Below are 20,110 nucleotides of genomic sequence, written 5' to 3'. Positions count from 1 at the left end.
AGAAGTACTGGTGGAGGGACATTTGATCACTAACTCCCAGCATGCAGGAACACCTTTATCGCACAACTCCTAAAAGACCTGCTCCAAATTATGGCAACTACATTATCTCAGCAATGGAAGAAGAATAGAGATGAGCGAACGTGTTCGTCCGAACTTGATATTCGTGCGAATATTAGGGTGTTCGGGATGTTCGTTATTCGTAACGAACACCATGCGGTGTTCGGGTTACTTTCACTTCCTTCCCTGAGACGTTAGCGCGCTTTTCTGGCCAATTGAAAGACAGGGAAGGCATTACAACTTCCCCCTGCATCGTTCAAGCCCTATACCACCCCCCTGCAGTGAGTGGCTGGGGAGATCAGGTGTCCGCCGAATATAAAAGTCGGCCCCTCCCGCGGCTCGCCTCAGATGCCGTGTGAGTTAGATGAGGGACAGTGCTGTTTGTACCGGAGCTGCTGTAGGGAAAGAATTGGTAGTTAGTGTAGGGTTCAAGACCCCCCAAAGGTCCTTATTAGGGCCACTGATAGCTGTGTGTTGGCTGCTGTTAGCAGTGGCAATTATTTTTTTTCTCAAAATCGCCTCTGCAGAGCGTTGCACCCGGCATTAGGGACAGAAGTGCTGCATAGGCAGGGAGAGTGTTAGGAGTGAGTGTAGCCTTCAAGAACCTCAACGGTCCTTTCTAGGGCCATATTTATCCGTGTGCAGTACTGTGCTGGCTGCTGTTAGCTGTGCTGCATTTTTTTTTCTTCTCAAAATCGCCTCTGCAGAGCATTGCACCCTCCATTGATACTGCAGGGAAAGAATTGTGTAGGCAGGGCCACAACACAGTTATTATTCATTGAATATACGCAGTGCTGCCTTTTGGTGGAAAAAAACTGAAAATAATTCTATTTGTCCTGCCTCTGTCCGTCCTAAGGGCGGTGGACACGTGTCGGCTGCGTGTGCAACGTTTAAAAATCAGACGCACCCAGCTACGTTTTACTCCTGGCTTCGCCATTTGCTTTCCTTAATTGGGAAAAAAAATACCTGCTCTGCCAGAGTTAATAACTCTGCTACCCTCACGTTCTGTGACACATTAGCAGGGACACAGCACAGTTATTAAACTTCTCATGTTCATTGAATATACGCAGTGCTGCCTTTTGGTGGAAAAAAACTGAAAATAATTCTATTTGTCCTGCCTCTGTCCGTCCTAAGGGCGGTGGACACGTGTCGGCTGCGTGTGCAACGTTTAAAAATCAGACGCACCCAGCTACGTTTTACTCCTGGCTTCGCCATTTGCTTTCCTTAATTGGGAAAAAAAATACCTGCTCTGCCAGAGTTAATAACTCTGCTACCCTCACGTTCTGTGACACATTAGCAGGGACACAGCACAGTTATTAAACTTAGATTATTCATTCACTAGAGGCAGTGGGGCCTTTCGTTTTCAAAAAAGGGAAAAAATTATATTTGGCCTGCAGTCTTGCGCCAATTTATTTCCTGCCTGTGAAATCAAATCACTGGTAATACAGCATGCTGAGGGGTAGGGGTAGGCCTAGAGGACGTGGACGCGGCCGAGGACGCGGAGGGCCAAGTCAGGGTGTGGGCACAGGCCGAGCTCCTGATCCAGGTGTGTCGCAGCCGACTGCTGCGCGATTAGGAGAGAGGCACGTTTCTGGCGTCCCCACATTCATCGCCCAATTAATGGGTCCACGCGGGAGACGGTTATTAGAAAATGAGCAGTGTGAGCAGGTCCTGTCCTGGATGGCAGAAAGTGCTTCGAGCAACCTATCGTCAACACGCAGTTCTGCGCCGTCCACTGCTGCAAATCCGAATCCTCTGTCTGCTGCTCCTCCTTCCTCCCAGCCTCCTCACTCCACTACAATGACACCTGCTCAGGAGCGGGAACACTCCCAGGAACTGTTCTCGGGCCCCTGCTTAGATTGGGCAGCAGCGGTTCCTCTCCCACCAGAGGAGTTTATCGTCACTGATGCCCAACCATTCGAAAGTTCCCGGGGTCCGGGGGAAGAGGCTGGGGACTTCCGCCAACTGTCTCAACAACTTTCTGTGGGTGAGGAGGACGATGACGATCAGACACAGTTGTCTTGCAGTGAGGTAGTAGTAAGGGCAGTAAGTCCGAGGGAGCAGCGCACAGAGGATTCGGAGGAAGAGCAGCAGGACGATGAGGTGACTGACCCCACCTGGTGTGCAACGCTTACTCAGGAGGACAGGTCTTCAGAGGGGGAGTCAAGGGCATCAGCAGGGCAGGTTGCAAGAGGCAGTGCGGTGGCCAGGGGTAGAGGCAGGGCCAGACCGAATAATCCACCAACTGTTTCCCAAAGCGCCCCCTCGCGCCATGCCACCCTGCAGAGGCCGAGGTGCTCTAAGGTCTGGCAGTTTTTCACAGAGACGCCTGACGACCGACGAACAGTGGTGTGCAACCTTTGTCGCGCAAAGCTCAGCCGGGGAGCCAACACCAACAGCCTCACCACCACCACCATGCGCAGACATATGATGGCCAAGCACCCCACAAGGTGGGACGAAGGCCGTTCAGCGCCTCCGGTTTGTACCCCTGCCTCTCCCCCTGTGCCCCAACCTGCCACTGAGATGCAACCCCCCTCTCAGGACACAGGCACAACCGTCTCCTGGCCTGCACCCACACCCTCACCTCCGCTGTCCTCGGCCCCATCCAGCAGTGTAGTTCAGCGCACCGTCCAGCCGTCGCTTGCGCAACTGTTGGAGCGCAAGCGCAAGTACGCCGCCACGCACCCGCATGCTCAAACGTTAACCGTCCGCATAGCAAAATTCATCAGCCTTGAGATGCTGCCGTATAGGGTTGTGGAAACGGAGTCCTTCAAAAGTATCATGGAGGCGGCGGCCCCGCGCTACTCAGTTCCCAGTCGCCACTACTTTTCCCGATGTGCCGTCCCAGCCCTGCACGACCACGTCTCCCGCAACATTGTACGCGCCCTCACCAACGCGGTTACTGCAACGGTCCACTTAACAACGGACACGTGGACAAGCACAGGCGGGCAGGGCCACTACATCTCCCTGACGGCACATTGGGTGAATTTAGTGGAGGCTGGGACAGAGTCAGAGCCTGGGACCGCTCACGTCCTACCCACCCCCAGAATTGCGGGCCCCAGCTCGGTGGTGGTATCTGCGGAGGTGTATGCTTCCTCCACTAAAGCACCCTCCTCCTCCTCCTCTGTCTCGCAATCAAGATGTGTTAGCAGCAGCATGTCGCCAGCAGTCGGTGTCGCGCGGTGTGGCAGCACAGCGGTGGGCAAGCGTCAGCAGGCCGTGCTGAAACTACTCAGCTTAGGCCATAAGAGGCACACGGCCCACGAACTGCTGCAGGGTCTGACACAGCAGACCGACCGCTGGCTTGCGCCGCTGAGCCTCCAACCGGGCATGGTCGTGTGTGACAACGGCCGTAACCTGGTGGCGGCTCTGCAGCTCGGCAGCCTCACGCACGTGCCATGCCTGGCCCACGTCTTTAATTTGGTGGTTCAGCGCTTTCTGAAAAGCTACCCACGCTTGTCAGACCTGCTCGTAAAGGCGCGCCGGCTCTGCGCACATTTCCGCAAGTCCCACACGGACGCTGCCACCCTGCGCACCCTGCAACATCACTTTAAGCTGCCAGTGCACCGACTGCTGTGCGACGTGCCCACATGTTGGCCAGGCTCTATGAACAGCGTAGAGCTATAGTCGAATACCAACTCCAACATGGGCGGCGCAGTGGGAGTCAGCCTCCTCAATTCCTTTCAGAAGAGTGGGCCTGGTTGGCAGACATCTGCCATGTCCTTGGTAATTTTGAGGAGTCTACCCAGGTGGTGAGCGGCGATGCTACAATCATTAGCGTCACCATTCCTCTGCTATGCATCTTGAGAAATTCCCTGCAAACCATAAAGGCAGCTGCTTTGCGCTCGGAAACGGGGGCGGGGGAAGACAGTATGCCGCTGGATAGTCAGGGCACCCTCCTGTCTATTTCTCAGCGCGTACAGGAGGAGGAGGAGGAGCATGAGGAGGATGAGGAGGAGGGGGAAGAGACAGCTTGGCCCGCTGCTGACGGTACACCGGCTGATTGCCTGTCATCCTTTCAGCGTGTATGGCCTGAGGAGGAGGAGGAGGAGGAGGAGGAGGAGGAGGAGGAGGAGGATCCTGAAAGTGATCTTCCTAGTGAAGACAGCCATGTGTTGCGTACAGGTACCCTGGCACACATGGCTGACTTCATGTTAGGATGCCTTTCTCGTGACCCTCGCGTTGCACGCATTCTGGCCACGACGGATTACTGGGTGTACACACTGCTCGATCCACGGTATAAGGAGAACCTGCCCACTCTGATTCCCGAAGAGGAAAGGGGTTCGAGAGTGTTGCTATACCACAGGACCCTTGCGGACAAGCTGATGGTAAAATTCCCAGCCGACAGCGCTAGTGGCAGAAGGCGCACTTCCGAGGGCCAGGTAGCAGGGGATGTGCGTAGATCGAGCAGCATGTACATCCCAGGCAGTGCAACAGTCTTTAAGGGCCTGGCCAGCTTTATGGCTCCCCACCAAGACTGTGTCACCGCTCCCCAGTCAAGGCTGAGTCGGCGGGAGCACTGTAAAAGGATGGTGAGGGAGTACGTAGCCGATCGCACGACCATCCTCGGTGACGCCTCTGCCCCCTACAACTACTGGGTGTCGAAGCTGGACACGTGGCCTGAACTAGCGCTGTATGCCCTGGAGGTGCTTGCTTGTCCTGCGGCTAGCGTCTTGTCGGAGAGGGTGTTTAGTGCGGCTGGGGGAATCATCACAGATAAGCGTACCCGCCTGTCAACCGACAGTGCCGACAGGCTAACACTCATCAAGATGAACAAAGGCTGGATTTCCCCAGACTTCTCTTCTCCACCAGCGGACAGCAGCGATACCTAAGCAATACGTAGGCTGCACCCGCGGATGGAAGCTACGTTCTCTCTCACCATCCAAAACGGGGACATTTCTGCTTCATCAATCTGTGTCTAATATTCCTCCTCCTCCTCCTGCTCCTCCTCCTGAAACCTCACGTAATCACGCTGAACGGGCAATTTTTCTTAGGGCCACAAGGCTCACTCAAATAATTTTTCTGAACAATTTTTATAAGTTTCAATGCGCTTAAAAGCGTTGAAACTTTAACTTGAACCAATTTTTCGTTACACTGGGCTGCCTCCAGGCCTAGTTACCACTTAAGCCACATTAACCAAAGCGATTCACCTGCCATCTTGGTTGAGCATGGCCAATTTTTACTGAGGTACATTAGTACTGTTGGTACACCAAATTTTTGGGGCCCTCACCTACAGTGTAATCATAGCAATTTGTATGTTCTTCGCCTGCACTCATGGTACAGAAAGGTGTGTGGGGTTGGCCTACACTTTAGCTACATAAATGTAACTTGGGCCTTGGCTATACTAAGGCTACTGAAATGGAACTAAGACTGCGCTCCCGCTATACTGCTGCTTCGGAATTGTTACTGGGGCCTGTCTTGAGTGCTACTATTGCTGACATGGAACGAAGACTGCGCTCCCGCTATACTGCTGCTTCGGAATTGTTACTGGGGCCTGTCTTGAGTGCTACTATTGCTGACATGGAACGAAGACTGCGCTCCCGCTATACTGCTGCTTCGGAATTGTTACTGGGGCCTGTCTTGAGTGCTACTATTGCTGACATGGAACGAAGACTGCGCTCCTCCTATAATGCTGCTAGTGATATGTTAGTGGGGCCTGTCCTAATGCTACGGCTGAAATGTTACGAATTCTGGGCTCTGCCTATACCGCTGCTAATGGTATGTCTCTGGGGTGTGGAAACAGAGGCTTCCCAAAGACATGATGGCGGCGAGGCCATTTCCCACCAACGCAGTTACTGTTAAGGTGCATATAACCACGGACACGTGGAGAGGACACGTAGTGCCTCAAAAACATCCCCCTCCTCCTCCAACAGGGAAAACATTCTTGGCAAATGCCTTTGCATTGGTTCGTCTGGTGGCAGTCCAAGAATTTCACCTTTACCGACACAACAAGAGAGCCCCCACACCATCCCCCCGCCACGGCCCACTTAATCCTGGCTGCATTCCGAAAACCAACAAAATACAACCGTGCTACTAGGTCCGCAGTCACCACCACATTACCACCAACGCGGTTACTGTTAAGGTGCATATTACCAGTCTGACTGGGGCATGCAGACACCTTGACAGAATGAATAGTGTGTGGCACATAGGTTCCCCATTGCTATGCCCACGTGTGCAGCTCCTGATGGCGGTGGCACAGGATTCTATTTCTCATTGCTTCTGTACAGCATTGTGGGCTATCGCCCCGCCACTTTTAAAGAGGGTCGCTGCCTAGCCGTGCCAACCCTCTGCAGTGTGTGCCTGCGGTTCCTCCTCATGGCAGACGCACTTCTAAATAGACATGAGGGTGGTGAGGCATGAGGGCAGCTGAAGGCTGCGCAGGGACACTTTGGTGTGCGCTGTGGGGGGGAGGGGGGGCGGTTGGTCAGCATGTAACCCAGGAGAAGTGGCAGCGGAGTGTCATCCAGGCAGTGATTGTGCTTTGTTGTAGCTAGTGTGGTGCTTAGCAGAGGTATGCCATGCTAATGAGGGCTTTTCAGAAGTAAAAGTTGTTGGGAGGGGGGGGGGGGCCACTCTTGCCGGTATTGTGGCTTAATAGTGGGACCTGTGAACTTGAGATGCAGCCCAACATGTAGCCCCTCGCCTGCCCTATCCGTTTCTGTGTCATTCCCATCACTTTCTTGAATTGCCCAGATTTTCACACATGAAAACCTTAGCGAGCATCGGCGAAATACAAAAATGCTCTGGTCGCCCATTGACTTCAATGGGGTTCGTTGTTCGAAACGAACCCTCGAACATCACGGGAAGTTCGTTCCGAATAACGAACACCCGAACATTTTGGTGTTCGCTCATCTCTAAAGAAGAACTTAAAACTACCATTCGCATCTTTCTTAATATTCAGTGAGAGTCGCCCTAACACTTCCTTCTTCACCCCAATTCTGCTCCTCCTCCAAGTAAGCAAAGTACAATCTTCAGAACATCATATGCTGAGCTCTCCCGCTTAAAAATAAAAGCTGGATACTGCTGTGTGGGACCACCCGGCCTTTCCTGCTGGTAGAGCTCATACACGGTTACTGGGATGATCGCCATCCTCCCTTGAACTGTGCTCTGACCCTCTACTGAAAATTCAAGTGGAAACCCCCATATAGCAACTCACAGATAGACTCTCTCAGGGTTGAACACCCAAGATGACAAGAAAAAGGGGTAGAAAGAACAAAGTTCAACTATCATCAACCCAAAGTACCCTACCAGAACTCTTTTCAGGTTCTCAAACCACTGCTCCCACCAAAATGGCTCTCTAACCATCGAGGTTCTGACTCTAATGATTCAGGAGAATACTCTAGCAGTTGGCAAGCTAACCAAAGTACACTACCTCAGAACACACACTCTTAAGGGCTCAAGCAGATGGCCGGGTTGGCTTTTGCTGCGAGAATTCTTGCAGTGGGATGCGACCTGTGCCCCAGCAGTGACCCACAGCTCACTTTTGCGGCGTCTCCTCCTCCGCTCTGCTATGTGTCGGCACATGCGCATAGTGGAGCCGGCGCATCAGCGGTGACGTTTCTGTGCGAGACTCTACGAGACCCGCACAGAAATAGGCGATTTGTTTACCGCGCAAGTTTTCACGTGGTCAAATCGCGACCGTCTGCATAGGATTTCATAAACGAATGCAATCCTATGGCAGCGGACACGGGCAGAAATTCTGCGGGAAATCCCGCTACAGAATTTCCACCTGCGTGCATTCACCCTTAACCATATCCAAAAAATGTTCAGAGCTGAACTACAAACAGCAGTGACCTCTCTAAACAAATTTCCGACTTGAGCCAATGTACGACAGATCTCGAAGAAAAAATGGATGAGATAGTCGATGCACTGGATCAAGAACGAGCAAAATGGGAAGACTACCCTGCAAGGGTTGAAGCTCTGAAGCTGAAGTGTGAGGATCTTGATAATACGACCAGAAGCGCAAATATAAGGATCCAAGGCCTACCCAATCCTTCCACATCGATGGATCCATCAAGCACTCACTAAATTCCCTAATCCTGACCTCCTCAGAGATGTTGTCATCAAACTGCACTATCCTGAGGTGAGGGAACAAATTTTATTTGTTGCCCGAGACCTATCCGCTCTTCTAGGGGTACCTTCTTCCACCCAAATATTTGCAGACATCGCACCTTCAACTTCAGCAAAGAGAAGAAATTTGAGAGCCATACTCTGGCTCTTCAATGGGCGAACATAAGGTGGAAAGTTCCGTTTGCTCTATTGGTTCGCATCAATTAGAAGGCCTTTTCAATCAGATCCCTAGAAGATGGGAAGCGTATGCTAAAGGAAGAGAGAATCCACCTACGACTCTGGGCATAGTCGGTCCCCTAGACCTCAGTGACCAACTCGAACCTGGACAACCGTCCAAAGTCCAAGACGGATTCAACCGGCATCTTAAGAACGTCTGATTAAGATATTTATCTTCAGTGCCCTGCTTACTAACTTAAATGTTTAAAGGCCATACCAAATGCAATAGAAACAGTTACTGCGTTCTTTTTAATATCACGTATAACGGCCTCAATTATCCCCCTATCTATAAATAAAACAGAGATAGACCCACATGGTAAATTTATAATCTTACAGGGTACCTTATGTGACCAAAATGTGGTATTTGTTAACTCATGTGCACCAGTCAACAACACCTATAAACTCTTTTCGCTTATTGCTAATAAGCTTAGAATAACCCACAATGCTTACCCTTACTGGATGGGTGATTTTAATATGGTTTTCTCCCCTACCCTGGACCGATCTTCTACTAGCCCAGACAAACTCAGCACATGGCAAAGAGCTTCGTTGAACTATATGCTGAGGAACCTAGCGTTAGCTGATGTATGGAGAGAGAGCCATTGTATTAAGAAGACCTTTTTCTTGGCCCCATATAAATCCTACTCATGCATTGACCGGACGCTTGTTTCTACGCACCTCTTACCATCCATGGAACAGGTTAGGCATATCCCATGTGTGATTTCATTTCCTGAACCAATTTACTCCGTATTTCCCTAGGTGATGGAGACTCTTCTAAAACATCCTGGAACTTTTTCAAAAATATCCGAACACCTCACCACTTACTTCACATCAAATGTAAACCCGAATCACAACCTATTTGGGTCTCGTTAGCCCATAAGGCCTTCGTGAGAGGTCAGATTGCCTTACTTTGCTAGAAATTGCTATCCAGCAACGGCCTAATATCTCCCTAATGCGAGACACGAAAATACAACTTACTCCCCTCTTTACCTCCCAGGCTGAAAGAGCTCATCAATGGATCCAATCTACTTACTTTAAACTAACCAATAAACCTGACAGACTCGTAGCTACAAAACCTAAGAGAAAGAGAGAATTAACTCAGTGTACTCCTTTATATCAGGAAGTGGAACCTGCACCTCGAACCCAAATAAAATCGCCCAAACCTTTCAGGAAGTTTACAGTGCTAATACAGTATATATATATATATCCCAACAAAACCCTTCTGTCTCTGCAGAATTCCTTACACATTCCTCTTACAAAACTCAACACCAACCATAATTATGAATTAATTATTGATAATTCTATCACTGAAGAAGAAATTAAAGAAACTATGAAAAACCTTAAATTAAGCAAAGCTCCTGGTCCAAATGACTTCAAGGCTCTCTACTACAAAACAAATGTATCACCTCTCTCTCTCGCCCTCCAACACACCTATACAATGAAATGTTATCTGGTAAAGACATACCTCAAGAATTGTTCCATGCCCACATAGCAGCCATCCCTAAACCAGATAAAGACCATAACTCTCCTGAAAACTATCGTCCAATCTAACTACTAAACATGGACTACAAAATTCTAACAAGTATACTAGCCACACGTTTAACTTCCTTTCTTCCATCCCTCATACATAAAGACCAAGTTGGCTTTATTCTGACAAGACAAGCCCCAGTCAACATGAGAAAAGTTCTCTTAACCTTACCCACATTTCACAGGCACAAAAATCCCCAATGTTCACTCTAGCACTAGATACTGAAAAAGCTTTTGACAGCCTTTCATGGGTCTACCTGTTTGCAGTCCCAGAAAAGTTAAGATTTCAGGGCGCCTATGTTACAGCACTAAGATCGCTATTAGAGATGAGTGAGCAGCCAAATGCTCGGGTCCGCGTTATTCGAGTCGAGCTTTTCATAAAATTTAAGAGCTCTACTCGAGTAACGAACCCCATTGTATGTAGAACGCAGGGTCATGAGCTTTTTTTTTTTTCTTGGTTCGTCTCTCTCTCTCTCTTTTCTCCTTCCCCTTCCTGCCAGACCAAAAATTTTCAAATGATGCGCGCTGCGTCACGGTGGGGAGGGGCCAAAACAGGCACGTCACAGCGGGGAGGAGCCAAAAGCTGGGGCAGAGTCGAACACGATTTGATGCTCGTTCGAGTAACGAGCATCATCGAGTACACTAATGCTCGAATGAGCATCAAGCTCGGCAGAGTATGTTCACTCAACTCTAATCGCTATATTCTACTCCTTCTGCACAATTTAATCTCCCCTTCTCCAGTTCAATATCTAAACAAAGAGGCACAAGACAATGTTGCCCCTAATCCCTGCTATGTTTGGTTCAGCAATGAAACCCTAGCATGCCTTATTAGAAATAACCAAAATATCTCAGGCATTAGAAATGGGAAACGGGAATATCAAGTCACCGACCATATCCTCTTCATTCTTTCTAGGCCTCTTACCTCACTCCCAAATGTAATAACTACGCTGGACGGCAAAGGATTGCAGCAGTTTCTGGTCTAATGGTCAATATAGATTAAACAGAGGTTCTCTATCATAACACCTCTTCCCCTTCACACATGCAAAAACGCATAGAGTTCAACTTTGAGTTCCAAGCTCTCTTACACTACATTATATATCTAGGAAACAAGATCACCTCTTCCTTAAACTCACTATGTAAATGGAACTATCCCCCTTTATTTAGTTCCCCTAAATCTGACATGAAGAGGTTGGATCTCCATGCTATTGCTTGGATAGGGTGCATAAACTCAGCTAAAATTACAGTATGGCCATGACTTCTCTACCTTTTTAGATGCCTCCCTAGTAATGTATCCCTGAATGATTTGAAAGATATGCAACAGGCAAGCTTCCGGTTCATCTGGAAAAACAAAAGACCCCGAATAAAACAAAAAATCATGCACTACCACAGGCGCGTGGGAGGTCTCTTGGTTTCTAATTTGCAAAAATATCTTCTAGCCTCCCAAAAGTCAAACTCCCTCTATACTTGCAGGACCTAAAGCCCAACTATGGGTGGAACTAGAACCTTCCCTCTTAACCCCAGTCGAAGTCAATACTATTTTCTGAGACAAAGTATAAAGCCCCCTTCTCCTCCCCTCACCCCCCCTTCCCGCTATTACCTATTATTCCTAATCATGCTTTTGCCCCAAGTACCCGGAACGATGGGTATCTCTGGTGGCGGAAAAAAGGTCTAACTATACACCATTTCATGTCACAATATAAGCTCCTTACTAGAGATGAGCGAGTATATTCGCTAAGGCACATTACTCGAGCGAGTAGTGCCTTAGCCGAGTATCTCCCCGCTCGTCTCTAAAGATTCGGGGGCCGGCGGCGGGTGGGGAGCGGCGGGGGAGAGCAGGGAGGAAAGGAGGGGAGATCTCTCTCTCCCTCTCTCCCCCCCCTGCTCCCCGCCGCAACTCACCTGTCACCGGCACCGGCCCCTGAATCTTTAGAGACGAGCGGGGAGATACTCGGCTAAGGCACTACTCGCTCGAATAATGTGCCTTAGTGAGTATACTCGCTCATCTCTACTCCTTACCCCTCAACAACACTTCATTCCAGGACACCTTTGGTTGGAGTTATCCCAGATTTACAGCTTCATTGATCCCTAATATGCCTACTACATCTCCCTTTATCCCCACTGCTTTTGAGAGATAATATATATGGTCAGCCCTTCAACCTTATGTGATCTCCCTCCTCTACGCTACCTTGAATCAACCTCCACAAGAAGTTACGTTCCCTTTTATAAAATTTTTGGAATCAGACCTAAATATATATATCTCTCTAGCTCATTGGCAACATTGCTGCACTTTCATATCTAAAGGTAGCCATCAAGGAACTTTGGCTGAAACGTCCTTCAAGATATTACATAGAACCTACTTTGTTCCATCAGTAATCCCCAAACAGCTTTAGAAGTTGTAATCTGCTGGGAACGACTTTGCATATTTGGTGGACATGCCCAAGTGAGAAATCCCTTTGGAGACTGGTAGGTAACCTTATATCTATAGTTCTTGGCAAAACATTCCCCCTCATACCATTGACTTGTCTCCTGGCTGACAAACCCTTAGGGTTTAATACCCACAACACAAACTCTCTTAATCTATATATATAAAATTGAATGTATGTCTGTCTGCGTGCGTGCGTGCGTGTCTGCGTGCGTGTTTGTCCTTTATGCGCTACTACACCATTCATCCGATCGCCATGAAACTTTGGGAAGTTGTTGAGTACACTCCTGGGAAGATTATAGGCATAGTACAAATATCCTACGATAAATGGCGCGCGAGCGTCGTCGAAAGTTACGCCCCCCCCCCACGTAGATCGAATAAGTAAGCCACCTGCTATTGTGATGTCATCACTGATGTCATCAACATCGGACGCCCTTGAACATGCCCCAACATGTTCTATAAAGCTGCATTGTGATGTCATTAAGGCTGTATTATGACACGTACAGCTTGGAACCACTAGAGCACGCCAGCCAATTACCATTGGAGTTGGAAGTGGGTAAACAAGTACTAGGATATCTTCCTAAGAAGCCACAGCAGCCGGATAAATTGTATGTTCCACCCAACGGCTATTTTATTCAGCCCGCAAGGGGGAAGCAGCGGCCTACAAAATCTCATTCAGGTAGGTAGGTTCAGTTCTTGGAGGTTGGGGAATGCTTATGGGCAAGGCCTTATGTCTCATCCCAACTCGATTATTCAATTCTAAGCGCAAAAGAATTAGCGTCCAAATTTTATGTACAAAATTTAATTCTCTCACTTCCCAATGTCATAGAAACTTGAAATTTGGCACGAGCATTGATTATGTCATAAATGGGAAAAGCTAATGGGTCCCAACTCGATTATTCAATTCAAAGCGCCAAAGAATTAGCGTTCAAATTTTACGTACGGAATCTAATTCTCTCATTTCCTGATGAGATAGATAGATAGATAGATAGATAGATAGATAGATAGATAGACTGTATGCAATGACACGTACAGCTTGGAACCATAAATACTAGAGCACGCCAGCCATTTACAGTCAGTCTCCATTGGAGTTGGAAGTGGGCAAACATGTACTAGGCTATCTTCCCAAGAAGCCACAGCAGCCGGATAAATTGGATGTTCCACACAACGGCTATTTTATTCAGCCTGCAAGGGGGAAGCAGCGGCCTACAAAATCTCAGTGGTCGCTGCTGCCGTCATTTTTAAAAAAGGTACGCTCAGTTCTTTCATGGAGAACAATGTTTAGTGAAGAACTCGCTTATTGGATACAATGTTGCGAGCTGGGGAAAACCCCTAGAATAATCCACGGCACGCAGGCAGACAATCAAAGTGTAAATAACTGGATTGGATAGCTATGTCTGTCTGTCTTCGCAGCAACGAATGTATGTATGTCTGTCTTCGCAGCAACGCGCGACGGGTACGCTAGTGTGAAATATTACAAACTGTGCAATCCATACATGTGATGTGTATTGCAATTAATAAAACTAATTATGTTGTAATTTTGATTCTTATCATTTTATTGAAAGGAATTCGTATTAGTATATGTACAACAACTGCATCATGTGCCTCCACACCCAAAGAATCCTTTCAAAGAAATCCAAGATCGAATAGATCGAATAAGTAAGCCACCTGCTATTGTGATGTCATCACTGATGTCATCAACATCGGACGCCCTTGAACATGCCCCAACATGTTCTATATATAAAATTGAATGTATGTCTGTCTGCGTGCGTGCGTGTCTGCGTGCGTGTCTGTTTGTCCTTTATGCGCTACTACACCATTCATCCGATCGCCATGAAACTTTGGGAAGTTGTTAAGTACACTCCTGGGAAGATTATAGGCATAGTACAAATATCCTACGATAAATGGCTCGCGAGCGTCGTCGAAAGTTACGCCCCCCCCCCACGTAGATCGAATAAGTAAGCCACCTGCTATTGTGATGTCATCACTGATGTCATCAACATCGGACGCCCTTGAACATGCCCCAACATGTTCTATAAAGCTGCATTGTGATGTCATTAAGGCTCTATTATGACACGTACAGCTTGGAACCACTAGAGCACGCCAGCCAATTACCATTGGAGTTGGAAGTGGGTAAACAAGTACTAGGATATCTTCCTAAGAAGCCACAGCAGCCGGATAAATTGTATGTTCCACCCAACGGCTATTTTATTCAGCCTGCAAGGGGGAAGCAGCGGCCTACAAAATCTAATTCTCTCATTTCCTGATGTCATGGATAGATAGATAGATAGATAGACTGTATGCAATAACCCTGATAGATAGATAGATAGATAGATAGATAGATAGATAGATAGATAGACTGTATGCAATAACCCTGATAGATAGATAGATAGATAGATAGATAGATAGATAGATAGATAGATAGACTGTATGCAATAACCCTGATAGATAGATAGATACATAGATAGACAGATAGATAGATAGATAGATAGATAGATAGACTGTATGCAATAACCCTGATAGATAGATAGATAGATAGATAGATAGATAGATAGATAGATAGATAGATAGATAGATAGACTGTATGCAATGACACGTACAGCTTGAAACCATAAATACTAGAGCACGCCAGCCATTTACAGTCAGTCTCCATTGGAGTTGGAAGTGGGCAAACATGTACTAGGCCAGTGATGGCGAACCTTTTAGGGACCGAGTGCCCAAACTACAACCCAAAACCCACTTATGTATCGCAAAGTGCCAACACGTCAGGGGGCGGGGCTTATCACAACGTATGATTTTACCCCCGTCGTTCTAAAAAGGACAAGGCTGTTTCAGAGTAGACCGGGTGCAGATTCTGACTGCTTTTTGGACGCGGAAATACTGCAGAATGTCCTCAGCGGAGATTTCTGTGGAAAATTCTGCAGCATTTCCGCATCTAAAAAGCAGTCAAAATCTGCACCCGGTCTATTCTGAAAGAGCCCTGCCCATTTCTGCCACATGTACACATACCCCAGCGGTAATAGTGACACCTTCACCCCAGCGATAATAGTGACATTCCACAGCAGTAATAATAGTAACACTCCCCCCATTAGTAATAAGAGTGACATACCCCAGCGGTAAACCTCAGTGGTCGCTGCTGCCGTCATCTAGATATATAAAAACGTAGTATGTATGTATGTCTGTCTTCGCAGCAACGCGCGACGGGTACGCTAGTTCTTATATAATGGCGATCACCTACTCTTCAAATAACCCAATTCATGCCAGAGTTTCAAGAATGATGTTGTATGAACAATGGTTAGGCAATAGGCATAAGAAAAGATCTTTTTCTTAAGACTTGGCTTCCATGGTCCATATATCTAGATATATCTGGACTTTCCGGACTACTCACCACTTGAAAAAAAGATTACTGGGGACGCCTGCTGAAAGAGAAAGTCGCTGAGCTCGGCGGTCTTTTCCATTCTTCTTTTTTGCCCCTTCTCAATATTACCCCTAACAAACCTACTTCTCCCAAACCTATTTTTGATATTGTGTGGATGTTTTGAGTTACGTTTATTATTTGTTATATACTGGTAAAGCCCATGCTCTGTGGTCAGTGTGCAGGGAGGAGAGGAGGTGAGCTGTGACATCACCTATTGTGAATGGTGGATCCTGTGTTATCTATATAGGTATCACCTCTCAGTGTAATCCTGCCTGTGATCATAATGAGATGACGGATGACAGATTGGAGACCTTTGTTCTAGGACTCTCAGTGCTGGACTTCAATTAACATTCTACAGTTCAGTATTTTTTTATTTTTTTTTACACGGATACATTTGGTTTATTTTGGGGATACATTTCATTAAGAATCCTCCCCACATGCTGACTGTATCCATCTATAAACCAAAAACACAAAAATCATAAAAATTACATTTGGCAAAACTATCAAAGGAATAGTTTACTGTTTGGGGCTCTAATGACTCATCTCAGCACTTGGTGTGAAGCATCTGGAGGACTTATTGCTACAGTAATATTGTAAACAAGCGCCGATTAATAAGACAGATGAAAAGCATTACATGAAATAATAAAGGGAAGAGCGGCTCAAAGAGCATCACCCCGAGTGTAATAAATATCAGTGAGTCATGAATGTCAGGGCATGTGGATGTTATAAGGGGCGCTGCCTCTAGGACTCCCCTCTATTAGCTAGAATAAACCATCAGCCGCTAATAAACAGCATCGCTCGCTCTGACGGACCCCATCTGGCGATGTATTATATGGCCAGTCGTTCATTGTAAATAGCCATGTTATATATTGGGGAATCACAGAAAACTCAACTACCAGTCAAAATCTGATAAAGAAGTTAAACATAACTTATATAATACCAGAATTTTTCAGCTGTGCCATCTCCAAGAAAACCGAATAAAAAGCAATCAAAAAGTCTTCACACCATCCCATCAATGGAAAAGTAAATAAAGTTCTGAGGTCAAAAAAGTATTTTTTTTTAAAAAAACCTTTATTTTTTTAAAGCAGTAGTACAACAACAACTATAATTCTTGTGACACGGTAATCTGACTTTATTCTGCGGACCAGTACGAAGTCGGAATATACATTTCATATCTCAATGCAAATGCATAACTGTTATATATACAAACCACATAAAAATGTAAGTTTTTTGATATTTTGATTAAAACATGTGGGCCCATCTGCAATGTCAAGATGACCATTGCTTTCAGACGGGTACTAATTCTAACAAACACCTCTCTTTTGGCCTCCAAATGGATTCAGGCAAAGTAGGATACCAAGCTATAATGTCTAATTAAAAGACTTGAGACAGGTGGGTAGATGGAGTTTTAAGTTAGGAAACCCATCTGCCCTAAACCTTTTAATTAGACCCTATAGCTTGGCATCCTACTTAGTGGATGGACCAACATGTTTTGATTAAAATAGCTGTTAAGGTTAGTATAGATAAGAGATGCATTTTTTATTTAAAAGGAGTCATAAAGTGAACCTGGAAACTACAGGCCGGTAAGTCTGACTTCTATTGTGGATAAAATGTTTAAGGGTTTCACAGAGATGCCATCCTGGAGGACCTCAAGGAAAATGGCTGTGTAACTCCATATCAGCAGGTTTATGAGAGATCACTCCTGTCGAACCAATCTGATCAGCTTCTACAAGGAGCTAAGTTCTAAACTGGACAGGGGAGTCACTGGATCTTGTGTATATGGACTTTTGCCGCATAAAGTTGGTATATAATGAGAATACTTGGTCTGGGGAGAATGTGTATAAGTGGGCAAGTAACTGGTCAGTGATAGAAAGCAGAGGGGGGTTATAAATGGTACAAGCTCTGATTGGGTCACTGTTACTAGTGGGGTACCACAGGGAGCAGTAATGGAGGGGTCACTGTTCTTAGTGTAGCCCCACAAAGGCCAGTATTAGAAAGGTCACCGTCACTAGTGGGGGACCACAGGGGGCAGTATTGGAGGTGTCACCATTACTAGTGTGGGACTACATGGGGCAGTATTGGAGGGGTTTCTAGTGGGGTACCAGAAAGCTCAATATTATGCCCTATTCTTCTTAATATATTTATTAATGACCTGATAGAAGGATTGTGCAGTAAAATAACAACATTTGCAGATGATACAAAACTGTAAAATAATTAACACAAAAGGAAAGAATGCAGTTGCAAGAGGATCGGGATAAGTATGTGGCAGTAAAGTGGCAGATGAGATATAACACTGATAAATGTGCGGTTCTGCCGATGGGCAGGAAATCCATGTCACCATTACACACTAAATGGGGAACCACTGGGGAACACTGAGATGGGGAAGAACTTGGGGGTTGTAGTTAACTGTAAACTTAACTGGAGCCACCAGTGTGCAGACGTCAGAATAACGGCATTCTTACCCCACCAGGTACATCGTAAAACCAGAACCTTCATAAAGTGGTGCAGTTGCATTTTTTGACACTTTATCCCACTTGAAAATGTCCAACGTTCTTCAGTACATTATACGGTGCATTAAAGGGGTTGTCCTGCGAAAGCAAGTGGGGGTATACACTTCTGTATGGCCATATTAATGCACTTTGTAATGTACATTGTGCATTAATTATGAGCCATACAGAAGTTATTCACTTACCTGCTCCGTTGCTGGCGTCCTCGTCTCCATGGTGCCGTCTAATTTCAGCGTCTAATCGCCCGATTAGACGCGCTTGCACAGTCCGGTCTTCTCCCTGGTGAATGGGGCCGCTCGTGCCGGAGAGCGGCTCCTCGTAGCTCCGCCCCGTCACGTGTGCCGATTCCAGCCAATCAGGAGGCTGCAATCGGCAATGGAACGCACAGAGCCCACGATGCACCATGGGAGAAGACCCGCGGTGCATCGTGGGTGAAGATACCGGCGGCCATCTTACTAAGGTAAGTAAGAAGTCGCAGCAGCGCCGGGATTCGGGTAAGTACCGGACGTTTTTTTTTTTTTACCCCTGCATCGGGTTTGTCTCGCGCCGAACGGGGGGGGCTATTGAATTTTTAAAAAAAACGTTTCGGCGCGGGACAACCCCTTTAAATGATACATTGCACAAAAAAACACGCCCTTATACAACTATGTTGACGGCAAAATAAAAAAAAATTAAGTGGGCAGGAAAAAAACTGAAAACAAGAATGGGTGTTTCCATGGGGTAAACTGTCACTATTTCAATGGGATTTGTAGGAAAATACATTGGATTTCCAAAATGTTGTGTTTTGAATATTTTAAGAAAGTGAAAAATTCTCCGAAATCCGGTTTACTCAGCAACTTCTGATCAGCGTTTCTTGAAAGTGATCAGATACTCGGGGTAGGCAACGTCATCATGAAAAACAACAAAGATTTTGGGGTTGCCAACATTATCCACAACTGAATCGTAGCGGCCTTTATTGGGGTCGCCGTCGATGTGAGGGGCTTCCTTGTAGCGCTTGTCGCCCAGGCAGTACCGTCCGGTTAGCACTGCAGCTTGGTAGATGTATTTTTTCCCATTAGCATCAGTAGAAGAATACTGGTCATTAGAAGAGTACTGTGACTCCACAGCGAAGTAGGTCCCGTTGCCGTACATCGTGCCTGTAGGAATGATTGCAGTAATATCATTAGCAACAAACTGATAAACCTGCCCAGACACAAGAGTCAAACTACGGTACACCCTACCCAAGAAGTAGCAATGGCCGACACCATGGGGCTAATAAAACAAGTGTCATATACCAGTATTAATAAGCAGTATCAGTGTTATTCCCAAAATTAACTTTTGTCCCCTATTTATAGGATAGGTGAGAAAAGTCCAATTGGTGGGGTCTCACCGCCGAACCGATCCTGAGAACAGGGGTCCTGTGTTTCCCTCTCCTCCTCAGTGCGCCCCCGCACTGTGTTGCTTCATTCATCTTCAATGGCACTGCCGGAGATGGCGGAGCGCTTGTACACAGCTATTTCCATCACCCCCATTGAAATGAATGGAGCGGCACCGTGAATGCTTGATCACCACTTCATTCAGTCTCTTCGCCTGCAGTAAGGAGAGGAGGACATTGGACCCCCTTTCTCTGGACCAGTGGGGTCCTGCGGATAGGTGATAAAAATAAACATTATGGCTCAGTGGTTAATACTCTTGTGTTGCAACACTGGAATCCTGAGTTCTAATCCAACTAGGGGTCCTTTTAGACAGGATAATTGTCGGGCGCCTGGCAGTCATCCCAGCGATTGTTGCTATCACACAGTAGCAATAATTGCTCAGTGAATGCAGGCGGAGTGCAGCAGAAATCTCTTCCGACCCCCCGGCGTCCATTCACAGTAAACAGGCAGTCGTTCATAGATGACTAACTGCCTGTTCACA

General features: G+C 46.8%; 1 protein-coding gene across 2 annotated transcripts in view; it reads right to left on the bottom strand.

The window, feature by feature from the left end:
* Positions 1-16,802: 16,802 nt before the first annotated feature.
* The window catches only part of LOC136576150 (protein mono-ADP-ribosyltransferase PARP15-like), a 49,508-nt gene continuing 46,200 nt past the window's right edge, over positions 16,803-20,110 (bottom strand). For both annotated transcript variants that reach the window (XM_066575202.1, XM_066575203.1), the window contains one exon: positions 16,803-19,350. In XM_066575202.1, the coding sequence (XP_066431299.1) occupies positions 19,058-19,350 (293 nt within the window). In that variant the 3' untranslated portion in view covers positions 16,803-19,057. The remainder of the gene's footprint in view (positions 19,351-20,110) is intronic.

This window comes from Eleutherodactylus coqui, chromosome 8, assembly GCF_035609145.1.
Source record: "Eleutherodactylus coqui strain aEleCoq1 chromosome 8, aEleCoq1.hap1, whole genome shotgun sequence".
NCBI lineage: Eukaryota > Metazoa > Chordata > Amphibia > Anura > Eleutherodactylidae > Eleutherodactylus > Eleutherodactylus coqui.
This window is presented reverse-complemented; position numbering and strand designations above follow the sequence as displayed.